At 39.5% G+C, this 27,476-nt stretch overlaps 1 protein-coding gene across 4 annotated transcripts in view; it reads right to left on the bottom strand.

The window, feature by feature from the left end:
* The window catches only part of KCNQ3 (potassium voltage-gated channel subfamily Q member 3), a 213,471-nt gene that overhangs the window by 6,904 nt on the left and 179,091 nt on the right, over positions 1 to 27,476 (bottom strand). The window contains exons 5-15 of one of the 4 annotated variants that reach the window (XM_075743292.1): positions 27,302 to 27,457; positions 25,812 to 25,922; positions 24,472 to 24,567; positions 21,823 to 21,917; positions 20,445 to 20,471; positions 16,668 to 16,724; positions 8,964 to 9,151; positions 7,758 to 7,860; positions 5,045 to 5,176; positions 2,357 to 2,455; positions 338 to 422 (exon numbers count right to left, since the gene is read on the bottom strand). In XM_075743292.1, the coding sequence (XP_075599407.1) occupies positions 338 to 422; positions 2,357 to 2,455; positions 5,045 to 5,176; positions 7,758 to 7,860; positions 8,964 to 9,151; positions 16,668 to 16,724; positions 20,445 to 20,471; positions 21,823 to 21,917; positions 24,472 to 24,567; positions 25,812 to 25,922; positions 27,302 to 27,457 (1,149 nt within the window). The remainder of the gene's footprint in view (positions 1 to 337; positions 423 to 2,356; positions 2,456 to 5,044; positions 5,177 to 7,757; positions 7,861 to 8,963; positions 9,152 to 16,667; positions 16,725 to 20,444; positions 20,472 to 21,822; positions 21,918 to 24,471; positions 24,568 to 25,811; positions 25,923 to 27,301; positions 27,458 to 27,476) is intronic. The other 3 variants (XM_075743293.1, XM_075743296.1, XM_075743297.1) reach the window with 3 other exon arrangements.

Raw genomic sequence — 27,476 nt, 5'->3', positions numbered from 1 at the left:
AAGAAGATGGTGCTTACAGCAAAAACACCAGACATGATGAGTAGGGAGTTTAAGGGAATGAAAAAGTCCCATCTAAATATCATGGTTAGGGTCTTGCTGCCATATATAATGATATTCATTCAACAGATTTCAAAATGCATACTTCCCAGTTAATTAATTTCTTTCATGAAAAACTAACAACATAGTTTTGTGATCATTAGTACAAGATCTGTGTGAGTCTTGATCACCAACAATACAAATCTGCCTGGGTCAGCTAAAGACTCATACAGAATTTATGTCAGCTTTATCATTTCTGGACAAGCACCTCAGCCTTCATCATTGTCATAAAATTACATACCTGTCGTTCAACTTTAACAAATTTGCCCATCATACTTTGGTCTTCAGTATCTGCTGTAGATGCTTTGGCTACATATGGATCATTTCTATAAAGAATTAATAACTCCATTAGTGTTCAGTTTTTCCTTGCATCACAGTAAGTAATTTATATCAAAACACAGGATTACAATCTTGGTGGTATATTCATATAGCTCCTTGGAGCCCCATTTAAGAAAAGATTGAATTTATTTATTTATCATACAAACAGGAGCAAAAGTCTATTCTATCTGATTCCAATGCATTTCTAAAATAAAATTAAAAAAAAAAGTATTCCTGATTTAGAATTTAAATTTTTTTTTGTTCAAAATTAAGATAAAGATTAAGAAAAAACCACAAGCAAACAAAAAGTTCAAAATGAAAGTGAAATTAATCTCAGACTTGGTGGAATAATTTCAGGTTTGTGAAAAATGTTAAAAGAGCCAGTCTGGCCTGGAGATTTAAAGTAGATTCCAAAATAAATTTTCTTTCCTACTGCCTATCCATCAGATGGACTAACTTCAGGAGGTGAGAAGATGATCTCTGCTTAACTAAAGAACTTTGATTGATAACATCATGGCACCTAGGATCATAGAATCATAGAATGGTTTGGGTTGGAAGGGACTTCAAAGATCATCCAGTTCCAACTCCCTGCCATGAGCAGGGACACCCTCCACTAGACTTTTTGGGCACAGGTTGCCCAAAGCCCCATCCAACCTGGCCTTGAACACTTCCAGGGAGGGGGCATCCACAGCTTCTCTGGACAACCTGTTCCAGTGCCTCACCACCTTCACAGTCAAGAATTTCTTCCTTATGTGTAATCTAAATCTACCCTGTTTCAGTTTAAACCCATTACCCCTTGTCCTGACCCCTGTCACTACTTGCCCTTGTAAAGAGTCCCTCTCCAGAGGAGAGGGACCATCCTGACTCAGGATGGTTATTACCAAGTTAAATATTTATCAAAAAGTTTCCAAACAAACCTCAACGGAATCAATGTCTTTCCATAACCTATGTCCAAGTCTAGAAAAACAATTTCTAAACACTTTTTCTTTAACATGACTTAGAACAAATACGCCCTAAAACTTCTGTTTTAACAGGTCCAGTTCTTCTCTTTCCGACAAAATTCAAAATATAGCTGTGAATATATCTTCCTAAAGCAGAAGCTGTAACTAAACCATGTCAGATTTTGCACATTGGGTTACTGATGATATGGGCTCATTCAAATTTTGCAATCTGCTTTGCTTCCCAAATGATAATTGCCTCTTCCATATATGTAGGTCTCTGTCTTCACATTTACATGTTTTTAGCTTTTTCACTGGGTGGGATAAACCAGATAGAGCCAAGTTATTTTATTTTCTGTAAGATTACTTTTGTTCTGAGCAACTGTAACAGCTTTGGGGACAGATTGTTGATGGTCTTGTGTGGTTCTTCATGGGTATTTATTGACAGATTGATAGTTGTAAATAACAGAAGCAATGTCATTTATTATTGAATTCTTGCTACCAGGAATGCAGCAATCAAATAACATGCTGTAACTTTCACACCCAGAAACCTGGTATTGCAATTTATTTTTGGTAATTCTCACCAATCATTGGTTTAAAAGCAGTATCATTAAAACTCTGTGCTTGTAATCTGGTGGGGGCTATAACAAAACTTTTTTTCACTTCAGGAATGTCACCAGTTTACCTTCAAACTATTGGTGATTTTTATTGAGTTTTTAACTGGGTTTATGATTTGAATCTTAGTAATTCAGCACATCAATCAAATGTATGTATTTCATATAAAATCACATTTCCAAACTGTGGAGAAGCTAAGCAAGACAATTAAGAAGCCATTAAGTCTATATTTCCAGCTCACATTGTTCTCAAGGAAGCTTTTGTCTTTCTGACTCAACATTTACACACATATATATATCTTGTAACAACATCCTCTCTGTATCATGACTTTAACAGTGTACTGGCTGGATGAATGAAGGGCATGCTTATTGATATGAATGAAAATTCACCTGGGAGACTGTTGTGAAGGGTAAGAAAAAGCTCCTCCCTTTTGGGATTTCTTATGCTTGGGAGTAGATGGAGGTCCAGGTGTAAAAATCATATCTACTCTGAAAAAAGAAAAGTGCAACTGCATAAGTCCATCTCTAAATGCTAACACATGATAGAAAACTATATGCATCTCTGCAGCAAACAGTAGCAAAGATTTAAAAAGGAAGCACGTTTTGATTTGGTACTATATTGCTGGTCATGACATGTTTGTTCTGTTCTAGGTCCACAATCAATACATTGAATTGTAATTACCTGGTAATTTCATGGTAACTAAGTAATTATCTAGCTCACTGTTTCCAAACTTTGACATTTGAAACACATGATTTCAAGTCCTTCAAAGGAACTAAACAGTGTAATAGTCAAAAATCTCCAATAACAGCTGCTCCTAAAAATATCAGGAGAGACCCATCAGGTTTTGTACCGGATAGTGAAAATGAGAATTTGGTGAAAGATGGCAATTCCTGACACTCTTAATAAACCAACGACTTTCTAGCAGTTATTGTGCCTAATTATGAGTATTTTTTTCTTTACTAATTATTCTTTTGAGTTGAAAACTATAACTATAAATGAAGTTTCACAAGGAAGTCTGCTTGACTCTTTATTTTGAACAAAACCAAAAGGATTGTTTGGGAGGCTCCAGCATATGTAATTACACACTTTTACTATATCAATATATGTTTTCATTTGGCATATCCAACCCCTCAGGTGCAAGCAAGCCTCTGTTCATTCAGCTCACACACCAAACTGACCAGATATCAGTCAGCACTAGTCCACACACCAGTTACCTGTAGTGTTAGACAATCCATGCAAGTATATTGCATGGCTTCATGGTGCCTCATGGAGTTTTGAAAATGGAACTTAAAAAAGCTCAAGACAAACCTCACAAAGCTAGCTAGATATTTGCTGGGCACCCAAGCATTGCTGGGCCATCAGTCAATGTCTCATCAAACTCCTATGGCATCTCGCTATTCATAGACACAATGAGTAGGACTCACGTCCCTGGTTTTGTCCGATTACAATCAGTGGAGATCTAGTCAACATAGTGAAGAAAATTCAAGACGGAGTAAGGAGATTCAGCTGATCAAATGAAGGCATCTGGTTTAAGCAGGAGTTAATTGTGCCGTAAAGGCCATGAATTATGTTGACTAGCACTCTGTTAACTGTAAGAGGACTCTCACATGGCTTGCCAGGATCATGCTTCTTCTAAAAAGTTCTTCCCTGTATGTGTGCAAAATGGCTGTTGAAGTTTTGTGGTTCTTCTGCTACTGGTGATTCTTTATACTGGAACATGGCATGGCTGAGCTCAATGTTGCAGGGCTGAGGCTATGCTGTGATTCTTGTCCTGACTCACCTGGGATGTGTCTTCATTCCACAAAGCTCTGCCATAAACACTGTGTGAGATGGACCTAACCATTTCAGGCACCTTTACTGCTGCTAGGACTCAATGAGTATCTGAGAGGTATTCTGCTGTCCAACCTCACACAACACCTCAGTCTGAGGTAAAGCAAGGATCTCCAATATAAGACGTGTAGTGTAGACCCCACCATAGATGCAGATTGCTAACACCAGGAGCCCTCCTCATCTTCCTAAGATCAAAAAGTATTACTGCATTGAAACCTAAGCTAATGTGATGCAGAGCTCATTTTATAAAGTAACAGTGGTGTTTTCTGGAATATAATTAAAGACAGCAGTTTTTCTAGAGCAGTAATAGTGAGGTAGGAACCAGACATGTTATATACTTGAAAATGAGATAGCCCATTTTGAAATAAGAAATTATGAAGCTCAACAGAAGGACCAGAGCAGCCTTACAAAGTCAAGGTAAGTCTAAATAAGGTCCAAATGTGCAGCAGGAGTTGCATTCACTCAGCTCATTCTTGAGAGAAACAGAGAGTATGTCTGCGTGGCATTTTGCTGTTCATTGGTGGGGTGCTGAGGGAATGTGGACAGTCCTGTGCCAAGACTGACCCAATACAGCTACACGCATATACATGTGCGCTCAAACCCAGACAAGCTTACTAGCTCAAGCTCTAACCTGTGCCCATGGCTCAGGATGCAAGCAGCGCAAATTTTGGTAGACATGCCTCAAAAGTGCATTGCGATGAACTGCTTCTGTGAGGAAACATACTGCAGGGGCAGATTGCACCCGAACAGTCACAAAGGCCTGAAATTCCATTTAGGTTTTTTTTTTTAATATAGGTCAATTTACACTTGAGTGAAGGGGACATAAAACCCTCTGTGCTGATGTATTTTTGCACTTGTATGAGATGTTTCACCAGGCACAGGTCAGCAGAGAATCCAGACCAAAGAAAAGCTCTGTGTAGAGCAACTATTGCTTCTATTTATCATCTGTAAAAAAGGGAGAAGGGGAGAATCTTGACCCTAATCAAATAAGGCAAAGGTCAAGAAAATTCACAGGATTTATTACTCTGATTTCCTTGTTCTAAATATGAGCCAGTGGTCTCTTCTTCTGCAGTTACCTCTCCTAGCTGCTAATTCGCCTTTATTCTTTGGGGAAAAGGCTTTCTTATTGACTAGCTACACCATGCAAAGACATAGCTTCTGGGTGGCATTGTATGCAAACAGGCCAACTATGCTTTTATTTTCCCAGCACAGCTATACCTTTTCCCCATTTACCAGACGATTCTTACCTTGCTTGAAGATATTTTATTCTGGAAAGCATATCAAGATGCCCTGCTGAGTATTGCTCTATCACATCCTTTACATCATAAGGCCTCAAAGTCTCCTTGAATTTTTTTTTATAGAGACGAAACTGTAGTATTCTGCATAATAAACAGAAAAATTACTAACAACCTATATAGATTCCATAATGATAATTTGCAGTTTTATCAAATAATTGATAAATACTCTGGATGTTTGGAAATTGAGCATGTTATTTCAAAACAAAGCAATAAAACATAAGCAGAAAATCTCTAATAACATACTACATTTGTAAATATATAATAGTTGGCTTTTTGTAATTAATAGCTTACAACAAATTATACACACAAAATGTCTTCTTCAGCACTATCATCATAACTAGAAATGGTTCAAAGCTACAAAATCACATGTGGAATTTCACTCATAGAATCATAGAATACCAGATTGGAAGGGACCTCAAGGATCATCTGGTCCAACATTTCTTGGCAAAAGTTCCGTCTAGGAGCTTTTGAACACCATCGATTTTTCAACATTTGACATTGAACACCACAAGTCAAAGGAGATTTTGAAACTGTGAAGCTGCTTTTTTCATGCTTCAGCCTATTATAAAGCTAATTTATAGTATATATAATGCTGAATCATTTTCAGTTTGGTTTTAATTTTGCACCTGGGAAAGTTTTGAATAGGAGATGTTAATTAGATGGAAATGTGGAAGTTAAGAAGTCAGCAGCAGCTGAAGTTGTGGAGAAAAGAAAAAGTGTTAGAACTGCCTGAAGTCTCCTTGGAAAAAACAGCAGTCTAACATCATTGTTGTAGTAGTATTGATGTTATTATTACTATTATTACAAAATATCCTCATAATTAATATAAGAATTTTAATAATAAGGACCAGTTCTGGCCAGAGCACTTGAAAACAGTTTGGCATACTTTTTTCATTCTTTTCTGTTTATACATTAGTTTACACTGTTATATATTTGTAAATTAAACAAATAGACAAGAAACATATGTAAAGAATGAAGAGCATCTTATTTTTTTAAACTGTTTTAGCCTTGGGATCCAAGGGTTCACTTTCTCAGTAGAGTCTCCATGTTCTTATCGGTCTGAATTGTGGAATTGCTTTTGTCTGTTACGATTCTGACCTGTTTTTTATTCAAGGTTGGGGGTTTTTAACCCTTTTAAAATCTCCATAAACTTTCATATAGCAAAGATAATTCTATTATGACTTTTTAAGGGGTTTTTGACTCTTTAACTCTGTTGCTTATAAATCTTTCAAGATTTCAAAATTATAGCTATGCCTATTATAGCCAAACTATATATGCTAACAGCAAAATTATACTTAAGAAAAGAGCATAAATGAAAAATAGGTATCACACTGTTAGCAATTTCAATTTAAAATCTCCTTGATCATGACCCTGAAAACCCATTAAGTGGTTTTGTCTGAAAGAATTACTTCCCATTAGCATTCAAGGTCTGCAAAAACTATACAAGGGAAAAAAAAATATCTTGGTTCATGATTAAGTTTAAAAGGAAATTGTATGAATCAATTAGATTTGCACAGGATGTGGGAAAGGAAGTTTTGCAAAAGTTATAATAGCGTGTCTCATCGACCTGGGGCTGTAAAACAGGACAGATGTACAGTCCATGTCTGAAAGCAAGCAGATATCAGGGAAAGAAAGGGAAAACTGTGGAGGAAGTAAGGATGAAGAAGCTTCCAGCTGGAGGGAAGCAGTCATGGGCAATATGAGCAAAGCCTGTGGGACACGGCTTTCACCAGGCATGAGAAAACTTGGAATTTTTAACGACTGGTTCTCCTGCACCCGATTGGAAAAGAACCAGGAGAATATATATTAAGGTTATATACATATAAGTATATGGTTATATCTTATAACCGTCTTCCTTGAAGCTTTTCTAAGAAGGTAACTTTTGGGGCACTCCAGACTTGCAGTATTTTACCTGGAAGGTAGTAACTCCTTGGCCAAAGATTTAAAAACTTCTGGAATAAAAAGCAACTACAATGAAAGCAGACTATTTTCTTATGGGAAAAAAATTACTCCCATTTTTCAAGGGAAGAGAGTAAAAAATATTGAGTGGAGGAGTAACAGCATCAGTGAATGAATTCTATGTGCTTGATGTGCTAAACACATTATCAAGACTTACTAGGAGTTTTCTAACCCTACAGAATATCTCTTGTGATATGAAAATAGAATTGACATATGTCACAAGCTGAAGACTGCTGAAATGGAGACCTCAACATCTATTAAAATATGGCAGCTGAAAAGTATATTGCACAGTCATACACTTGTGAATAAAGAGTCAGCTCTGAGTTCATTGTTAAGCAAAAAATCCAGTTTTACATAAATACTACAGTCATTAAATTGAGAAAGATACTATATTCATAACATATTTTAATGAAGAACTGTATACAATATTATTTTATAATAAATATATTTATGGAGTCTCTTCCAAAAATGGAATGGTTGATGTTACTGAAAAACGTTTTCGTTTCTGCATATTTTCAAAGAGGACTTTAAATAGGCTCTGTCTTGTGCTTTTCAATATATCTAGTATGACCTAATCTATTGCATTTTAAAAAAGTAATAATAGCAACAATGCATCAACATGTAGCCACATGGCAATGTGATTTCCTGAAGCATAAGCATTCAAACTCAAAGCAAAGCATTGAGGAGCATCGGAGACATTTACCTGACAGCTCGGATGGCTGTCTTGAATGTGGGGATCATATCTTCCATGAGGAAGTCACTACTGTCACCTCTCTCTTCTGCCATGGGTTCCCCTGTTCCTGCATCTGCAAAGCAGGCCAAAAAATAGCTGTGTAAACCCCTGACCACGCAGTATTTAGAGGGAGGTCTGGCTGACTAAAGCATTAAATAAAGTAAATGTAATTTAGTAAAGGAACATCTCTTTCTCTGGTCAGGTCTTGAAAGGACTTTCATAATTCTGCTGGGACGGCTGTAAGACACATTATTTGAGAGATATCCTCTCAGATTCCAGCGTTTCTGAAACATTGGGAACTTTTCTTCTTTTCCAATGGATTTAGAAATTCCTACTTTCAGGAGCTTTTACAACAAAAAAAATCTTTGCAAAATTATTTTACATAAGGCTAAAGCAGGCATAGAAGTTACAGGCCAAGTTCTCCTCCCACTTGCACTGCTTGGAGCTCATGTACCTTTGTGGAAGAGAATAATCAAGTTCCCAGTGTGGACACCCAGGCTACATCCATGGTAGTATGCCCAGCATGCACTGATGCCAGCTGGTGCAGTAAAGGAGAAGCTGTTATTTAGAGACCATTTAGACACTATAAGTGAGAAGCAGAAAATGTGTGCCCAGGGAAGCTGAGAGGAAAAACGCCCTATGATGTTGCATGGACACCCAATGGAAATCTGCTGAGGGGCAGCAGTTTTAGGGAGAGTGGGAGGGAAGCAGCAGTTGGCTCCCTAAAACAAGGTTTTAAGAGATTGCAGTGAGAGATATTTGAGATGCCTGGGCATGGGCTAGTGCAGGGTTGGATGCAGTCTAGGAGGGAACTACCTTAGCATAGCATCCCTGCTGATAAATCGAGCCATCATGACATGTGCTTTTTTTTTGGATATAGATTCACTGCCCAGTGTGCCCTCTTTTTCCAGGTCAAATAGGTTGATTCCACCAGTGGCTTTATCCCATATCAATTACTGTTTTTATGGAAGACCATTGTCTTGTTTCAGTCACTGTGTTGCCTGGACTCCACTCCAGCATTCATTCCCTGGAGCTTCCTCAAATGTGTCATGTAAAACCAGGGACCAGCCATGCTTGGCCAAGAAAGTCACAAACCTTCAACAGAAGATGCAGAGGAACAAGGTAAAGTGGGGAGAGCAGGGGATGGATAGAAAGAAATCAACACAGATAAGCTACCTTCTGAGCTTTGCCAAAAAGCGTATGCTTTCATTCGGAATGCAGTGCGAAAACGCTCCTTATTATTCAAGACAACATTCTTAGGCTCTTTTGAAGGACTTTCTTCAATGGCATCTACATTCAGAGGGGTAAATAGCTTTCCTTTAGTATTGGTACCACGAACCCGATCCAAGAGACCCAGCTTTTGGCTACAAAATAAGCAAAAGTAATCATTTTCCTCCTTTGCACACTGTTAACTTGTTTTCATGATGCTTTAAGTATATAATGGGCAAAATAAACGTTTTGTACACAAGGACACTGCTGGGGCTACCATAATACATCAATGTCTTTGTAAGCAACAGCTAAGCTCCACAGATAATTAACTGCTTTTTATGAGTATTTTTTGTATCAATGTTGAAAATGTTACCAGAGGGTCTTGCTATCCTCTCGATGTAATGTATCACAATGCTTCAGCTCCAGTAGCATGCCTGAAGCATTAGATATATTATTAAGAAGAGAAACACCACTGCTTAGGTAGTTATATTTTCTAATGATAAGGATGCTTGGCCTTTCCTGTTCACTGTTTTCTTTAACTACTGGGTCTGTGGCAGGCTATTAAATGAATAATTGGTACATAGCCAGGAGTAAAATAAAGTCAGATGTGCTGTGAACCAAATAAATTATCAGAAAAAACACTGGACAGGCATTGCCAAGCATTTCCTAGCAACATGGTAGAGCAGGTTACCCAGTTCTCTCCACCATTCACTTTCAGTTATTCTTCTCTATACTAGAAATTGAGGTCACCTACACGAATTGTAGTAAAGTGGCATATTTTGTTCCTCTGATGATTCCTTGCACTGTCCTCTTATGGATTTACTGATCAAAGACATTATTCCTTCAGTGACAACCTATAGCTAGAATTGCATCTACCTGCCATCTTACCAGCATCAGCGACCCTTCTGATAGCCTGATGACTGTAACAGTCTTGAAGGCAATTACTCATACCACTGAAAAGAGTAACACAAAAGGAATTTGCTAGAATTTGGGAGTGACTGTATCAGATTACATATGCTCTGAACACTTAATAGGTGATAGATGGTGTAAATATTTGATTTGCTTGTTCACTTTGCTGCTTAAATATGTGTTAATTGCACATTTGTTAAAAAATGGACTAGATGATCATTGCAGGTGCCTTCCAACTGAAATATTCGATTATAAAATGTGGGGCTAAGCCACGGGAAGAAAGCCTATCTTTTAACCCATTCCTGGATGATGCAGTGTGGGATAGCTCTGGGGAGATATGAACATATGGTCAAAAGCACTTTTGTGCAGGACACAAAGTCAAGCAGGTTGAGTGGGGGGACAGAAGAAGTCACTGCAGGTATCAGGTTTCTGAGAGCGACAGACAGGAGCAGAGCTGAAGGTCAAACAGCAGTGGTGACCAGAAGAAAGAGATTTCATAGGTATGCAAAGACATGTCTGTGCAGTATGCCCAGCTGAAGCCACTAAACTTGCTGGCAGGAGAGGCAAGTGTGGGGAGGGTCCATGGTGCAAGGACATAATGTACAAAGATGGAAACTTGTGTGCAGACGTTGCAAGTGAAGGGTCGCACTCACAAAACTACTTATTCTCTATTTAAGGAGTTATCTTAGTCAGATGGATTATTTTTGCATTCTAACATCTCTGGTGTCATTAAAAGAAGGATCTATTTCTATCTCAGAGCTGTCTGTGGCAGTATCACAACGGAAGGTCTTAGGATATTCCTATTAAAATGATAAAGGCAAGATGGATTTAAAGACATGTATGATGACTTTGCAGCTTTCATAAGGGTGCTGACTCTAGTAGGAATTTTGCAATTTACAGCATACAAAGTTCCTACCTGATCTGAAGCATTGAAGATCACAGATGTTGCAGGGGTTTTGGGTTGTTTTGTTGTGTGTGGGGGTTAATATCAGTTATTAGGGTCCTCATCTCTACTCTCTGTTTCTGATTCATATATCTTTGACCCAGAAGGTAATGAAATACGAGCATCTCCATCACAAAAGATGGAAGCACTAAACCTTTGTGTAGGATGTTTTTCCAGGCCTTCTGAATTTTGTTGTTGACAACATGACAATAATTGTGAATGCAATTTCTGCAGCCTAATAAATTCAGACATTTGCCCTTTGTTTGTGTATATGAAGTGCATATGTGTGGGCAACCACGAAAGTAGCAACTAAGAAGGACTTGTATGAGTATGGAGACACACAGCTAGCTCTGAAATAGCAGCATTGCCAGGACTGAAGTCAATGATGTGAGGAGATAGAAGTACAGATTTGAGTGAAGAATTAGAACAGTCTAAGTGAATGGTATTAATATTACTCAGACTTTGCCTTAATGCCCTTTCCTGAGGAATTCATGGCATGAATATATACATGAAGATATACAAAGTGCAGGCAAACGTACAGAGCAAAAATCAGGGATTACTTCCTTCGTTGTAGAAAAATATGAGATGTTACTTGTTGACATCTGTGGAAAATTAGTCACCAAAGTATGTAGTCTCACGTTCAGTCTTCAGCACTTGTTTAAAAAATAGTTTCCATAGTGCTAGCTTTTGGGTTGGAATCTTGATCTGATTTGATCCACCAAGGTGCTCTAAAGGCTGAACTGATGGTGACTGTAGGTTCCCAACAAGTGGTTTGTGTTCTACAGAGATAGGAAGAATCCTGTGATCTCTTTTCTGCATCACTATCACTTCTCTACTCTTTCAGAGGCCATGTTTGAGAGCAGTAGTGCCTTAAAAGATAGATGTCTTTAAGACTCCATGGCATTTCTGTGAAATTTGGATTCTTCAAGCACTCAGCTGTCATATATAGGAAAAATATATACAGGAAAAGATGACAGCTAATAAGCAAGTTTTGAAAAGGCATGAAAGGAAGTAAAAGTCAACTGAACGAGTTGTGTGTGGGGTTTTTTGGGGAAAAGAAATTCTTATGTATTAAAAGTAATAAAACCAAAGTTTGAAGAAGGAATTAATTTTGACAAGGATGGTCAAGAAGAGTCTGGAATCATTGCACATAACTGAGAGAGATTTTAATGCAAAGAAATGCACCAAAAATCTAGTTGAGCAATAACAGAGAGTCAGTCAGGCTATATAAACTGATGGGCATGAAGATGTTAGAGGGAGTGTGTTTGTGAGATCTTCAATGTGAAGAAAAACAGACAGCGCAATTAAGCATACTTGGCATGGTGGTGATCTTTGTAGACTAAGACTGTGAAATAATCTAAAAGAAGGAAGAAACTGAAGCAGTTTTAGGATGAGTAGATCTATTCAGTGATAATAAAATGAAGACAATTTTTTCCTAGGTCTGAAAAAAATTGCATGTCCAACAGGCTTGTTGTGAACATCATCTTCTCCTGGTGGGGGAATTAACAGGTCACCAATTATAGATGAATCTCAAATGAAAGGGGAGACTGTAGTCCACCTAGTCTTCAGGATTTCAAGATTGAATATCTTGGTTCAAGAGCTTCTGGAGAGACCTTCCAGGATGAGAAGGAAACTCCTAGAAGGATGAAATCTAGCAGTGAAACTCAGATGATTTCAGATGATGAGATGATTTCCTCAAAGGCAAGAAGTGGTCACACACTACACATTAATTTTGAGCAATGTACTAAACATCACAAGATTTTGTTTGGCAACATTACAGAGAAATTCTCAAAAGAAGACCTGTTTAAGGCAGAGAACCTGAAAACACGAAGAAGCAGAAAAATAGGTGAGACAGAAGATTGCTACTGTTTATAAAAAGCAGTCTAATATAGTTGTCATTACATCTGGCCTCTGACTCTCTAGAAACTTTCTTAGTCCTTCAAAATACATATCCAGATCTCTCAAAGCTTGCCCTGTAATAAGTACCTTCCTTACCGAAAAACAAGGAGGCATAAAGTGCATTGCAAGGATCTACAGGGATCAGACCAGCAGGAAAAGGATCAGTGGATGCTGCAAAGTATCCAAAACATTAATCTTACAGATTTTTTTTTTTTTTTTTAATATAGGACAGAAATATAGGCAATATATGCAGAAAACTCTGTCACAGAGCTATACAAGAATAGGAGGGATCAACATTTGATATCCTCCTCATAGATCAAAACAGATCAAAATATTCCCCTGTATTCAGCAGAAAAAAATACATATTTGCAGTGATATTTTCCACTGCATATGTAGACATACTCATTTGTGGGTTGTTTGGGTTTTTTTTGGTTTTGGGTTTTTTTTTTTGTTGAGGTGAGATTTAAGGTAGATAATATGAACCAAAAGCATTCCCAAATTCTCTTTCTAGGGAATTTCTCAACTTTCCCTATTGATAAGTGTCAGTTTATGAATAAACTGTTGTCCCAACACTGTTGCTTGAGCATCTTAGGTTTAGGAGCTAGAACTCATGCGATCTGTCTTAAGCTGTTTAAAAAGTTAAATATCCTGTCCAAGATTAATCTTTAGAGCCCTTTCTATAACCACTGGGAAGGTAACAACCTACAGAGTGCAGTTCACCTCCATTTCACTTTGGGATGACTTTACAGCTGGGGGAACTTATCTCTTGTTATTGACTACAGAAAGATCTAGATGAGGAGTCATTTAAAAAAACCAGGTCTCTAGTCTAAGTTAAAGTTACCTGAGCTGAAGCCTTCCTCAGTAATTGAATCCTGATGATTAACCCTTAAAGTAACATTCAGATTCATAACAGTATGTTTACGCAATAAATATAGACAATTGTGTTCATATCCAGGCAGCCAGAGCAGTAGAATAATCAGAAAATAATTCATCAGCTTCACATGAAAAAATACAACAGTATGCTGTATACAATCAAACCCCAAGACAAAACCCAAGCTTCTTTTCAGATAATGACTAGCTGTCATAAGAAAAAAAAAAGGAAAAAAAAAAAAAGAAAGGACTTTATTCTCATTTCCAAGGGATGAAATCTGGGTCTGCCGGGGTTTTTGTTTTCATTGTGCTTTTTAAAAAGACTTAGGAAACATTTGTTCTCATGACACAATCTCCTTCATGAAAACAGCATGCGCATGGCTCAGTCTCAGAGTATGAAGCATGCGCAGATCACATCATCCTTCATGAGAGTGGCTAGGACAGTGGTTCCCACTCACAGGTTCATGTACTGCTGCTTGTCTTTCAGAGTCCTCCTATGGATATTAGCTACTCTTCCTCTCTGTGGGACAGCAGTCCCACTTCATTTGGCTTCCTTTCATTCAATACAAAGTGATTCCTGACTTCCAGTGCAGTTTGAGAAACTGGGGGGATTCAAATTCATCCCAAATACGCTGACAAAAGTGCAGAGTGGTATCAGTGGCTAGCTTGCATATGTTGCCATTGCTTGTCTTGCATGCTATTGCATGCTCTCCCTTGTGGTGGAATAAAAATTTTCCCAAAACCTTTGTCTTTGAAGTGGAGTCCCAGGATGAGAACTCCTTATGTCTGTGGTACAAACAGACCACCATAAAGGGAGGAATGCAGAAGCAGTGCTGATGGTTTGGCTTGAAAGCTTCCTACATAAAGAAAAATTCAGCTCTCAGATTCTTGCTCCTCAAGAGCAGTGGGAATTGTTTTGGAACATCTGAGAGATGAATTTGGTGGCTGGTTATACAGGAGATGGCTGGCTTCTGCAGCAGCTGTTTTACCATTGCGCAGTATAGAGTGGGAACCACTGAACTAGAAATACTTTTCCAGAAACAGTCATGCAAGGAAATAATGCAATTACATCCCATCATGCAAGCCAGATACTCTCCTCTCTGTGCTTCACCTAGTATTGGAGTTTCATAAACAAATGGTACATGTATGAGAAGAAAAATAATGAATTAATGCTAACAGTGAATCAAACACAGCCCTCTTGCATGTATTTACCACTTTCACCTAACAAACAGCAATAATCAGGAAATTTTTCCATATTTTTGCAGTTTAGCTAATCATTAGATTTAGTTGGTCTGAAGTAACTGGAAGAAAAAGGTAGTCATATTTACTCCAATATTTTACTACATTATCAGCTGTACTTATATGGGTGAACTTAGCTTTGGGAAATCAAACACTCTGAATGAGATTTCCAGAAGTATTCTCCTTTGAACTACTCCCAGTAGAAATTAGCACAAAAACTAATCTTATGAGGACAGCCATGAATCCTGCATTGAATAAATTCAGTTGATCTCAGAGAGTTCATGTGTTTTCTTAATATAAAAGGAAGAGTGTTCTGCATTTCCAAGATACTTTTGAACTTTGGCCAATCAGCTTTCCCTTTTAAGGAAATCAGGTAACATTCTTTTCTATAGAGAGGAACTCACAAAAATGCTCATTCTCAAAATATTTGATCATAACTTCTTAACAGCTGATGTCTTCATTCAAAAAGCCACTTTGCACTCTGAGTCTTGAGGTCTAAATTTGCAAGTTTCTCACGTCTGAGGAGGCAACAGTCCCTTTTAGCCAACCAATTTCCACACTCTTTGGTGGTGTATGTCCTCACTGGTTTTTAATTGTAGGCATGGCTAAATCCAAACTCACCTACCATCCAAATTATTTGCCCAGAAACATGAACACAAGTCCTAACTTAGGCTCAACTTTGATGCCCTTCAGAAAGAGCCCTTATACACACTAAAAGCTTTTGCTCAGCCCCTCTTCTCATCCACACTTTCTAAAATGATTGGAAATGGGTAAAAATAAGTAATGTTATGCAAATTCATGGGAAGAATAATCCGAGTTCAATTCTTTGTGAAAACAGGATGGATATTTTCACCAACAGATGCAGCCAGCAATGTAGGTAGAAACCACATGGATGTTGACCCACCCTTTACTTTGCAGTGAACATGTCTCCATGTATCAACCACTAGAAACCAAACCAAAGTGCAAAATCAATGTCTCTTGACTGTTTTACATGGGCCAATCATCCAATGTAAAAATGGAGTGCTTCACTAGCAGCTCTCTAAAAGTTGAAGAGCTTAGGCTAGGAAAGCTGAGTTGTGTGTTGATGATCTCCTGTTCGTGGAATGAAGTGGGAACGAGAACAATGAGCTAAGGTTGAATGATAGCAAGATGTTTGCATGGGACAGAATAAAATTCTTGAATATTTAATCAAAATATTAGTAATTCTGGTGATGTTGTTTCAGATTCCTGGAATGCTACAAATTATTTCTATGTTTCTTTGCAGGAAGATAAAGTTCTTGTTCCACATCTTAGATCACAGTTCAGCAAGATATTTAAGCATGTCACTAACTTTATTGAGATGATCAAAAGCATCCACTTGTTTTCCATTTGCTGAACCAGAACCTGCAAACACACATGCGGATATGATGTTCCACTGAACTCAAATGTGAAGTTACTTGCATGAATTTGTGTTGGCAAGGTTGGGACTGCATAAGGAAAGGTATTTAGCTCTTATAGTATATTTTTCTTACAGTAAATTTCTAAATGATTTGCAGAGTAGGTTAGTATCATTCTCATTCTACGAAAGCACTTGTTTCTAAGCAGATCATTGGCAGAGACAGTATTAGATCCTGTGTTTTCTGAACAACAGAACAACGAACTATCTGCAAGGTCATGCAACTTTCTTTTTAAACTTAAATAAATTTTCAGTCTTATCTCCCCTTTTTATGGTGGTTAGATGAACTACTGTATTAAAAACAGAAATTGCAGGCAGAGAATGGCATGCAAGAAATATGAAGAGTAAGACTCAATTGTTACTTGAATGTATATACCTAAGTTTTCTTGTGAGGCTTGATCCAAAGAATGACTCCCTACTAAACATGACATTACTGTAAAGTGAAGAAAAGTTATTAAGATGACACGTTAATGATTACCCATGAAAAGCTCTATGAAAAAGAATGGGAACAGCCTTTCATTTGTAGTTAATGTAGTGTGCAGATCAGAGTGGCTTTCTTCCTATTCCTGTTTTGGGCAGATGCATAAAGAAGAAATGCTGACAATGCAGTTTTCCACCTTGCAAAGTATGATTTTATTTTCATTATGCTGTTACTACTGGCAATACAAAAATGCACCACATTATATGCATTCTTTCATACTCACGTACTAGGAAGGACTAGTACTGATTCTGCCACTTAAAAAAAAAAAATCAAACCAAATTTCCAAAGGCAGGGAAATATTATTTATCTTGTAGAAACAAGAAAACAGGGATAAATTACTTTTCTGCAATCAAATAATAATAGATCTAGGAATGAACATGCTCTCCTGATGTCTAGTTCTACAGTTGGACAATGCTGAGTAGAAGCAAGACCCTAGGAGAAAGTTCAAAATCCTTTGCTAAAGTGCCTGTGCATACAAGTGTCGGAAGTTTCAACACTGGTCAAAATCAGTGGAACAGCTGCTAACAACAGCGCTGAAAAATCAGGCCCACAACTCCTTCCTCAAACATAGACATAAAAAGTTGGTTCAAAATAAACAGCATGTCCATCAAGAAAAGGCCCACCTTAAACATAGGTTATGCACCCAAAAATTTGCTGAATGACTTGCCGCACTCCAGCAGAAATGAGCATTAATATATATTTCTCATAGATCTTCCTTCTTGGGAGCTAAACAGATGACAAGGCTTTGCAATACACACAGAAGAGCAACTGACATCTGAGATTTCATGAGCTGGTAGGTTTAGGCATTGACTAAGGAAGGAAAAGCTAGTGGCACTTCTGGCACGAGGTCAGTAACCTCCCCACCAGTGAGCAATGAATAGCACAGCCCCAGTTCCTCCTGCTTTGGGGAACTATACAGGGCATGGAGGGAAAATGTTATTCCTAACAGACTTCACTGCTTGCAGGGCTCAGCCTACTGCTTACCTCAAGGGTAGCCCAATGTGGTCTCACATCTCATAGCTCATATCTTCACAGTTTTAGTTTACAGGGAGCTTCAGTAAAGCCTTGGGCTGCTGCCAAACTTTGATCGGCTTTCTAGTATCATAAGTGCTTCCCTGCAGCCTTGCCATGGCATCCAACTTCTGAAATGGACTCTTCCACTCTGTTGTCTCACCTGTGTTTTTCTCAAATGGTCTAAGAAGAAGGAGCCACACCTAGCTGTGACTTTGTTGTGATGCCAACTCCTGCTTCCAAGGAGAGATCCTAGACGGATCTGTCACAGAGTTCAACTCTTTTACTGCGGAGTTCCGAAAGAGCTTTTGCACTGCAGAGTAGAAACCCTGCCACTTAAAGCACTACCCATCCTCAAATTTATACACAGCCAGGCCTCATTTTTAGTTTATTAACTAGTTGAATTTTCTGAGTCTTCTGGGAAAGCTTTGGACCATTTCTCTCTCCTTTATCAACCACTGTTCAGACAATGCAGTTTATTACTACAGTTTTCCCATTAAGTACTTAACTAATGCAAGAACCTAGAGACTGAGTGCACTTATGGGCTGTCCTCTCCACTAGGACCACATTCCCTTATTGCTCATTTATTTCAATACAGCCTTCAATGCAAACTGCAGTGGTGTATGAGTAAGACTCTGTAGTAAATCACTCTAGGAGGAAGAGGAATATATATATATATTTAATAATCTGGTCTGTAAATAAGAGTTTTATGAGACATGGGAGGTGGGAGTGTCAAAACAACCAGATTTTATGGCTCAGTTCCATGTCTACCGAAGTCAGTGGATGCTCCCACAAATACCATAATTCTTCTATTTACCTGGAGGGTTTCCAATCCCTCTTATTGAATGCTTATTTCCATAAACACATTCCTGCTAACAGGAAGGCTCCAATGCAGGTTTACTGATGATTTTGCTGAAGGTTATTACATATGTAACAACATAAAAGCAAGATATATCCAGGTAGAATGAGGGGTCTTGGGATTACAGTTTTAAAGATTTTGCATTGTGAGTCATACCTTTCAGTTTTTAATCCAGTGCGTCAACATAAAATGACTTCTTCTACTGGCCTGAAAGATACAGTAACTCAGTAGCTACTCCACGAATGGTTCTGTCACTGCAGGTGCAGGAGCTTCTCTAGGGGACCCGTGACCGACAGCAAACTGCAGCAATCATTCACTTGCATAATTTTAATCTGCTGCTGCATCTGAGTCAGAACACATTTTGGCTCAAGGTATGGAGTTACATATTCAAAAGGATTTCAGCTCCTAAGCTCTCTCTTACATGTTAAAGGCAAAAATTCAACTGTTGCCAACCCTGGAGATGGCTAAAATCTCCAGTGGTCTACATTAATACAACCGAGCTTGCTCATGACTGCTTAGCCTGGGCAGTGCCATGGATATATAGTACTTAAGGCTCATGAGGGTTCACAAACTAGGTAACTCCCATCCAGGCTGTTAGCTCATGATGATGGTGGCAGGAGGGGAAGTCATCTTTTCCCAATAATTCAGCACCACAGCACTTGCCTGTATCATAGGAAAACTTGGGATAGGTTTTTCTTCTCTGTTAAAGGAGGTTTGAACCCAAACAATTCACAGGAGAACAGGAAGTGTGAATCTGCTTTTGTCAGCTTCCTTTATTGAAGCTGTCATGTGTTGCATGAAATATTCAAAAAACAAAAATAAAGCCATAACTTTTCATCAGGCCAGGGACTGGAACCCAGGCCTGTCCTCTGACTAACAGTTTTCAACTTTTGCTACAATTCCTGGTCTTTTTCTCTGTGCTGTAAATGGGAATGCAAATGGAAATAGCTTCAGCACAAGTCTGTGGAACTACTTATCCTTTAATCACTATTGACTTTCCTGGTGGGTGATCTACTGACAGCAGTTTAGCATTAAGTATTTCACATTTTCGACCTAAGAGGTTGAATTGTTTTATGCGTTTTTGATTCTGCAACTTAGCTGGAGGGGGTTATAAATATATCATTTCCATTTGAGACCTTGCAGTTTGACAATGACTGCTCTGCTGTAGTCTTCAGTGACTAACCAGTATTAGGATCAATGATTCCTGCATTCTCTTTGTTTGTAAATTCCCCAAAGCGACTGCGAGCTTTCCCATCTGTTTCAGCAGGGGTGTGACCAAGACCTCCAACCTAATGTAGCTTTTTTAGTACTGCCAGAGAGATTGACTATCCTGCTGATCCATCTTAGCCATCCATCTTAGCATTTATCATCAAGAAATCTTTGCACATGGTGAATCGCTGCAGACTTGATCTCTTACACGTCAACATTGCTCTGTGCCAGACTGTTGAGCAATAACACGAAACAAAACTTTAAATTCAACCTGCAACAACCTGGATGCTAAACCCTGACTTCATGGCATGAATCAGGAGAAATCTAGACCATGATTAATCATAATGAACAATAAAGCTGTTTACAGACAACAACAAGCAACATTACATTTGTATGATTAGCATTTTAGTTGTGTTGTTAAATTGGGAAAAAAGCAAGCAATTAGGAAATGGGTTGGTTAATCATTTTTAATGACTGCCTGTGGTGTTAGTAGCATGTTTTGGTTACTAGCTCATGAATCCACAAAGAACCATTTAACCTGCATCCTTCAATAACTGTTTTAAAACAATGTTATAAGATTAGCAGTTACGTACCTGGCAGTACCATCCAATTGCTCTTTCCTTTTACAGAAGAGAGGAAGCATTACAAGAAAGCAAGGAGAGAATAATTACATAATAAAATCAACAGATTTTTTTAAACAGAAATTGCTAATCTATTGCTAATGGTTTATACCTCTTTTGTTCGGTGACCATAACTGACAGCAGAATAAAAGCCACATTTTCAACTAACCTTAAAGCAAAGAAAGCGATATAGGTTCTTGAAACCAATCTGTGCTGCTTGGACTGGCAATCCAGTCTTTGGTGAGAAGTGAACTCCCGTGCCCTCCCTCCAAGGACCTTGTTTGCAAAACACCTATTAACTTTCAGGTCCCATTTGAATCATAGAAGAACCTACTAACAATGAACAAGCTTGAAGTCACAGTAATGAGTCTAGACTCCAGGTGAACCGGAGAATTATTCTCTGAACAAAACGCGAGGTACTTTTTTTTTTTTTTTTTCAGAATGAGGCATAACAGCAAGTCCAGAATGAAAGCTTAAAGCATAAACTTGGATAAGTAATGCCCGTTATTAACACTGACAGTCTATAGCTAAAAGTCTTGGTTTTCATAGGGCCAACATTTTAAAATGTTAAGACCTAAGGTGAGGAAGGTGCCTGTTTGACAGGCAAGAAAAATGAGGATCAGACAGACTCATATCCATAAACATATAAGTGTCCATTACATCTGAATGTCATTATATATGGAATGCTTGGTGGTGGTGATTAAACTAAAATCATGACCTCAACTCCCTAGAAAAGTTTTCTTGTGAACCTTCAGTTAACAGTTTGAATGAGAGACAGTTTTAAATATGCTTTGTCTCTCCTCTGCTGAATTATCCTTGAGCAATTGGCATTGCCAAAAGACAAGCATTTAACAAGCGTTAATTATGTTCACATGACATGGCCACCCCTGTGAACAACGTAATTCTCAGGCCAGTTGAATAAAAGAGAGAAAAATAAGAATTTTCAGCATAGCCAATATCTTAAAATAGACAACTGCATCATAGAGGGTGTGAGAAGTACAGGAGCCTGTGAAATCCAGGGCTAAAACTTTATCCGGATCAAAATTACAGCAGGAGAAATTGAGATTTCCAGGCAATAAACTCCTACAAGGGGAAGCTGACAGTGAGGCAGCCTTCTCCTTTGTTTAATGACAACATGAGAGCCACTGATGTAGTTATCCATGTGACCCTAATATGTCCCACCAGGGGAAGGGAGAAGAAATGCATTTGGAAGCCAAAACCCATGTTTTTCAGTCTCAGTTAACTGGCAACTCTCTGTTACCTACAAAAACCTCACTGATATATATAAAGTCTATGTATAGTGTCCTGACTTCACAGAAAATTATTATGGAGAGGTGGACAATGCACTTACCTGAAAAATGGAAATGATACAATTGATTCATAAAACCTCCAGGTAGCAACTAAATCAATCCTGTTGGGGTTAGTAGCATAGTATCTCCAGGCAGCCTAAATTACAAGGGAGAGGAAATAATTAGTGTTAGTAAAGCTGTTCCCCAGGCTAAGAGCAGCCAGATTGTTTCAGAGAACATGATGATGCACCTGAGTGACTATCTGGAAATTACTTACTAATCAGCCATACCAAAAAAAAAATGTCACTATATGGCTAAATTATTAACACTGGATTGCAATCTGGGAGGGCTGTTAAAGGAGACAGGACATGAGAGAGAACCACTATCAACAAGATGTTACATTTGACTAAACTGGTTTTATCCTCCTGTGTGGTACATCTAAAAGAGCTTCAAGCACTGCTGGACCCGTCCAATATTTCTGAAAGTGCCGAAGCTAGTTTATTATCTAATGTACCATCAGAGAAAATTTTGTTGAGCGATTTTCTATTTCAGCATTTAGCTCCAAATAAAATTCTCTAAGCACATACCTAAAAAATACTGTAGCTAAATTAGCTACCTACTGAGTGGAGAAGCTTTAATTTAAAAGGTGAATTCAATTCAACACTAGTGCCTGCAGCCCCTTCTGTTTGCTAAGGAGTGTTTTTAATGAGAACAGCATAATATGCCACTCAGTCTGCTTCTCATGAGGACTGGTTGGATCCTGAGCAGTCCTGAGCACCAACACTTTCAACTGTTATCACAGAAACATTCTCTGTCCCTCTGTGGAAGGCCTGCCATTTACTTCATTGCCATCAGGGCGTGCTCCTGTATTTGGTTTGCATGGCAAAGTTTGGGGAGGGGGTGGGGTGGGGGGGAGGCTGCTGGTGTGGTTTCTGTGAGAAGATGCCAGAAGCTTCCCCCATGTCCGACAGAGCCAATGCCAGCCGGCTCCAAGACGGACCCACCACTGGCCAAAGCCAAGCACATCAGTGATGGTGGTAGCGCCTCTGGGATAATGTAGTTAAGAAGGTGGGAAAAAAAAACCAAGAGCAATTGCAGCTTGGGAGAGAAGTGAGAATATGAGAGAGAAACAACTCTGCAGACACTGAGGTCAGTGAAGAAGGAGGGGCAGGAGGTGCTCCAGGCTCCAGAGCAGAGATTCCCCTGCAACCCGTGGAGAAGACCATGATGAAGCAGGCTGTCCCCCTGCAGCCCATGGAGGGAGGATGACAGGGTGTAGAGATTCCACCTGCAGCCCGTGGAGGTCCATGGTGGAGCAGAGATTCCACCTGCAGCCTGTGGAGGACCCCACGCCGGAGCAGGTGGATGCACCTGAAGGAGGCTGTGGCCTGTGGGAAGCCCGTGCTGGAGCAGGCTCCTGGCAGGACCTGTGGCCCCGTGGAAAGAGGAGCCCATGCTGGAGCAGGTTTGCTGTCAGGACTTGTGACCCCATGGGGGACCCATGCTGGAGCAGTTTGGTCCTGAAGGTCTGCACCCCATGGGAAGGACCCGGGCTGGAGCAGTTCGTGAAGAACTGCACTCCGTGGGAAGGACTCACATTGGAGAAGTTTGTGGAGGACTGTCTGCTGTAGGAGGGACCGTATGTTGGAGCAGGGGAAGACTGTGAGGAGTCCTCCCCCTGAGGAGGAAGGAGCAGCAGAGACAACGTGTGATGAACTGACCACAACCCCCATTCCCCATCCCCCTGTGCTGCTGGGGAAATCGGGAGTGAAGTTAAGCCTGGGAAGAAGGGAGGGGTGGGAGGAAGGTGTTTTTAAGATTTGATTTCATTTTGTTATTATCCTACTCTGATTTGATTTGTAATAAATGAAACTAATTTCCCCAAGTTGACTCTGTTTTGCCCTTAACAGTAACTGCTGAATGATCTCCCTGTCCTTATCTAGACCCACAAGCCTTTCATTATATTTTCTCTCCCCTGTCCAGCTGAGAAGGGCAGTGACAGAGCGGCTTTGGTGGGTACCTGGCCTCCAGCCAGGGTCAACCCACCACAGCTCCACACATAGTAAGACTAACTCCTGTCTTATTTGTCAGCCCCTAGACTAATAATTTTAAGCTTAATTTTCTGAATTCATAACAAAGACCATAAATGAAGTCCAAGTATGCTAAGGAGTCTCTTCCCATTGAATCCTCTGATCGTTCTGACTTAACAGAAGATCCAGCGTGTGTTTCAGTTTTTACTAAAAAACACACATACCATTTACATCATTTGCCTTGATTGAAACAGTCACTGTCTATTGTGTTACTTCTGTTGCTGTTTTCACATCAATAATAACATAACTTTGTTTTCACATAAAAACACTCTCTCAAGGGAACTGACAAAACCTGGATTTTGGAAAGAATATGTTTTCGACAGCTTGTTTTCTGTGATTTTGTGGCACTGATGCAGAAGTTGGTTAGTTTCCAGAAGCTAGCAGATGAGACCCTTTCTTCTGAAAGATATTCTGGGAGTTGAAAGATTCCTCAAAAACTGCAAGGACCACTGGATTATCTAGGTCAACATGAAAAAACTGACTCCTTTACAAACACAGCTCCTCACCTCTTGCAATGGGAAATGAGAATTTGGGCAGGGGGAGAATGGTGACCCTTATTAACGTGATGCTGCAGTCTTCATACACAATGCTTTTTCAAGGAGGGGATAAGTGGCTGCAAACCTGAATGAGTTCAGCTGCTGGCTTTCTTCTTTTCTCAAAATGTTTTTGACGATGTTGTTCCTGGACCTTCAGTGCCAACCCTGAGCCCAAAATGCCCTGAAAGCATAGAATGATGCAAGAATATAGATATTTCTTACTCAGTAAAAAATGGATTAATAATGAGAGGAAACAGGTCTGTAGGTGGAGCTGGATATGGCTACGTGGGAGCTTTGTGCAGTACAGCATGCCTTTCCCACTGCTCCACTAATGAGACACGAAGTTGTCATGATCACCTCAAGGGCCACAGGCCACACCAAATCATTCTAAGGTCCTCAACAGGCTTCTTGAATGTCTACTTCCTTTCCAAACTGGAGATGTCCAGGTGGTGTATTACTTTCCACTCAAGGTAGAGTGAAACTGCGCTTGTGTGATAAGAGCTATGCTAACCATACTCTGGATTTGGAGGTGTGGGCCTTCCCATCGTCTGTGAAATTCTTTCCAAGTCTTGATCTAATGGAAAAATATTCTAAAATATGGAATTGGGATAGTTTCTGTTGCTGTTTGGCCCATCTCACCCCAATCTTGTCTCATTCTTACCTGAGAACTTTGCAGACAAAGCAAAAGTTACCTGGCCCATGTAATACAAAATAATAAATATATTTTTGAAAGCAATTTAGAGATCATTTCTTAAGCAGCCAGAGTAGGCTTCACCTAGACAGATCAAAAATTCCTGTACTGTCATCTGCTATCTAAATTCCCTTTAATCTTAGTGGATAGAAACAGCACTTCTGCCGTGGTGTCAGGGATCTCTAGGAAGGGAGGGAAACAGGTGAGATGAAATGCTCTGCAGAGCTGCACTGGTTATAAACAATGACCACTGGCCTGTGATGATCACTCAGATGTAGATCTCTAGCTTAGAGGTGTTTAGAGCTGGGCAAAATGGGCCCAACCCTAATTAATTAAAAAAAAGTGCCCAAATCCTTTAAAAATACATCTTGTGTGGCTATGTCAACAACAGTAAACTAACGTGGGCCAGGGTACAGGCTCATGAACCGTTTTGTGATTTCCTTGGATTAGTTTTGTTTCCTTGCTGGATTAATTTTGTCCTGTGTTAACTAGCACTGCCTCAGAAAATGCCCACGCATAGTTCAAGGACTGTCAGGGTGACATCTTATTCCCAACAGACTCTATGCAAAGTTGGGAAGAAAGAAGTTTGATTTACTCATATAGACCAGCTCAAGTGTCTGAATCACTTCTTCAAAAGGGATTTTGATTCCACTAGCAGTTTTGATCACTTTACCTTCTTTCTGCAAGCACACAGTGCTGGGCTGTGCCTGACAGAGGAGGGGGAAGGTACTTACTGCAGGAAGAGCAAAGAAAGACACTCCAATGAGAGAGAACGTAGCTGCAATCAGCCGCCCCTCCCATGTTTTGGGGGTCTTGTCGCCATACCCAATCGTAGCGAGGGTGATCTGTGGGCAGAATGACCAGGACTTCCCATAAGAAAAACAAAGCCGACAGCTCTGCTTTAAATGTCACCATGAAACCTCCACAGCTCATTTAGCTCTATGGGTGCTCATGCACAGCTTGTTAAAATAGGATCTTGATGATGGGCCAACCAATTTTTTTTTTTTTTTAATGGTATCATTATCCATTGTACCAGAACGAATTTAGTCTTAAAGCAGCTGCCTCTCTAGGGCGCATTTGCTGAAAGGGAACTCCATGTGAGATTGCATGTAGAGTGAGCCTCCTGCTCAACATCAGTGTGCAGTTAGGAATGGGACTTGTCAGTTAACAGCTTGCAGAGCTTTAGCAAACAATATCAGAGCTACCTGTCCCTGAAGCCTCAGTCTCTGTAAAACAAAGATAACCTTGTGAAAACTTACTCCGTTCCTGCACAATTGTTAATTTCCAGCTACATACCTTCTCTCACCTGTGAGACTCTACCTAAATGTCCTGGATATGTAAGGATATGAAAATATCCAGGTGTTCTATGCAACACTCATGACTTTTTGATTAATAATGGTGGGGAGGGATCTTGCCCTTTCTGAATGAACTGCATTAAATAAAAACTATGCTGCTGAATTTTAATCACAGCGTGGTATAGACTCCCCTAACTACTGGTAGCAAAGCAACATGAATTCTGTCTACCAGGTGGCAGGAATATTTTGTGATCAAATGATCAGTGAAGCAAACCAATAATTCTCTCTTCATCAGAAGAGACAAGAACAGGTGTATGAAAGGTCTGTCTTGCTCAGCATCCTACCACCAATGGCATTCCCTGAGTGATTCTTGGGGAATGCATGTAAGACACAAGAGAAGTGTTGAGTTATCCTTTCCAAAGACATTTTGGACTTGTTAAATTTCATCCCATTAATCATTGCCCAATGCACCAATCTATCTAGATCCCTTTGCAAGGCCTCTGCCTCAAGAGAGTCAACAGCACCTCCTAGTTTGGCCAGCTCTGGTTTTGTCATTTTCTGAGGGACATAGCTCTCACAGAGAGCTGCTGTCACGAGAGCTAGGTCTTCATAGGCATAGGCTCTGCCAGCGCAGTCATACCCAAAGACACACTCCTCTAAAAGAGAGGTTTTCCAGAAGCTAGGAGCACAGACTGATTTCTGAAAGGACTTTAAGCACCTGAGGGCCTTTGTCTGACTGAATATCAACTGGGATATGAGTTCTGTTAATTGGTTGTAGAGGCATCCCTACTTTGATAATATTATACTAGTAACATCCCCTTCACACAAATTTAGCAGCACTTACACTGTAATCCCTGACATCAATACTTTATCTCTTCTTGGATATAAAGTTTTTAAGAATGGGATAAGGTATTTTTGGAGTCACTTACCAGCCCCCACCACAGTGCATCTGCATAGGTTTCAAACTCTTCCTTCATCTCCACCCCATTAGCATCCTTTTCAGGAACATCTTTTTCAACCAGATAAACAAGAAACGAGGATAGGATGAGCGTCAGGAACCCGATGTACCAAGCAGTGATGAGTTCCTGAAAAAGAAACAGATGG

The sequence above is a fragment of the Balearica regulorum genome, chromosome 2, assembly GCF_011004875.1.
Source record: "Balearica regulorum gibbericeps isolate bBalReg1 chromosome 2, bBalReg1.pri, whole genome shotgun sequence".
NCBI classification, from domain to species: domain Eukaryota; kingdom Metazoa; phylum Chordata; class Aves; order Gruiformes; family Gruidae; genus Balearica; species Balearica regulorum.
This window is presented reverse-complemented; position numbering and strand designations above follow the sequence as displayed.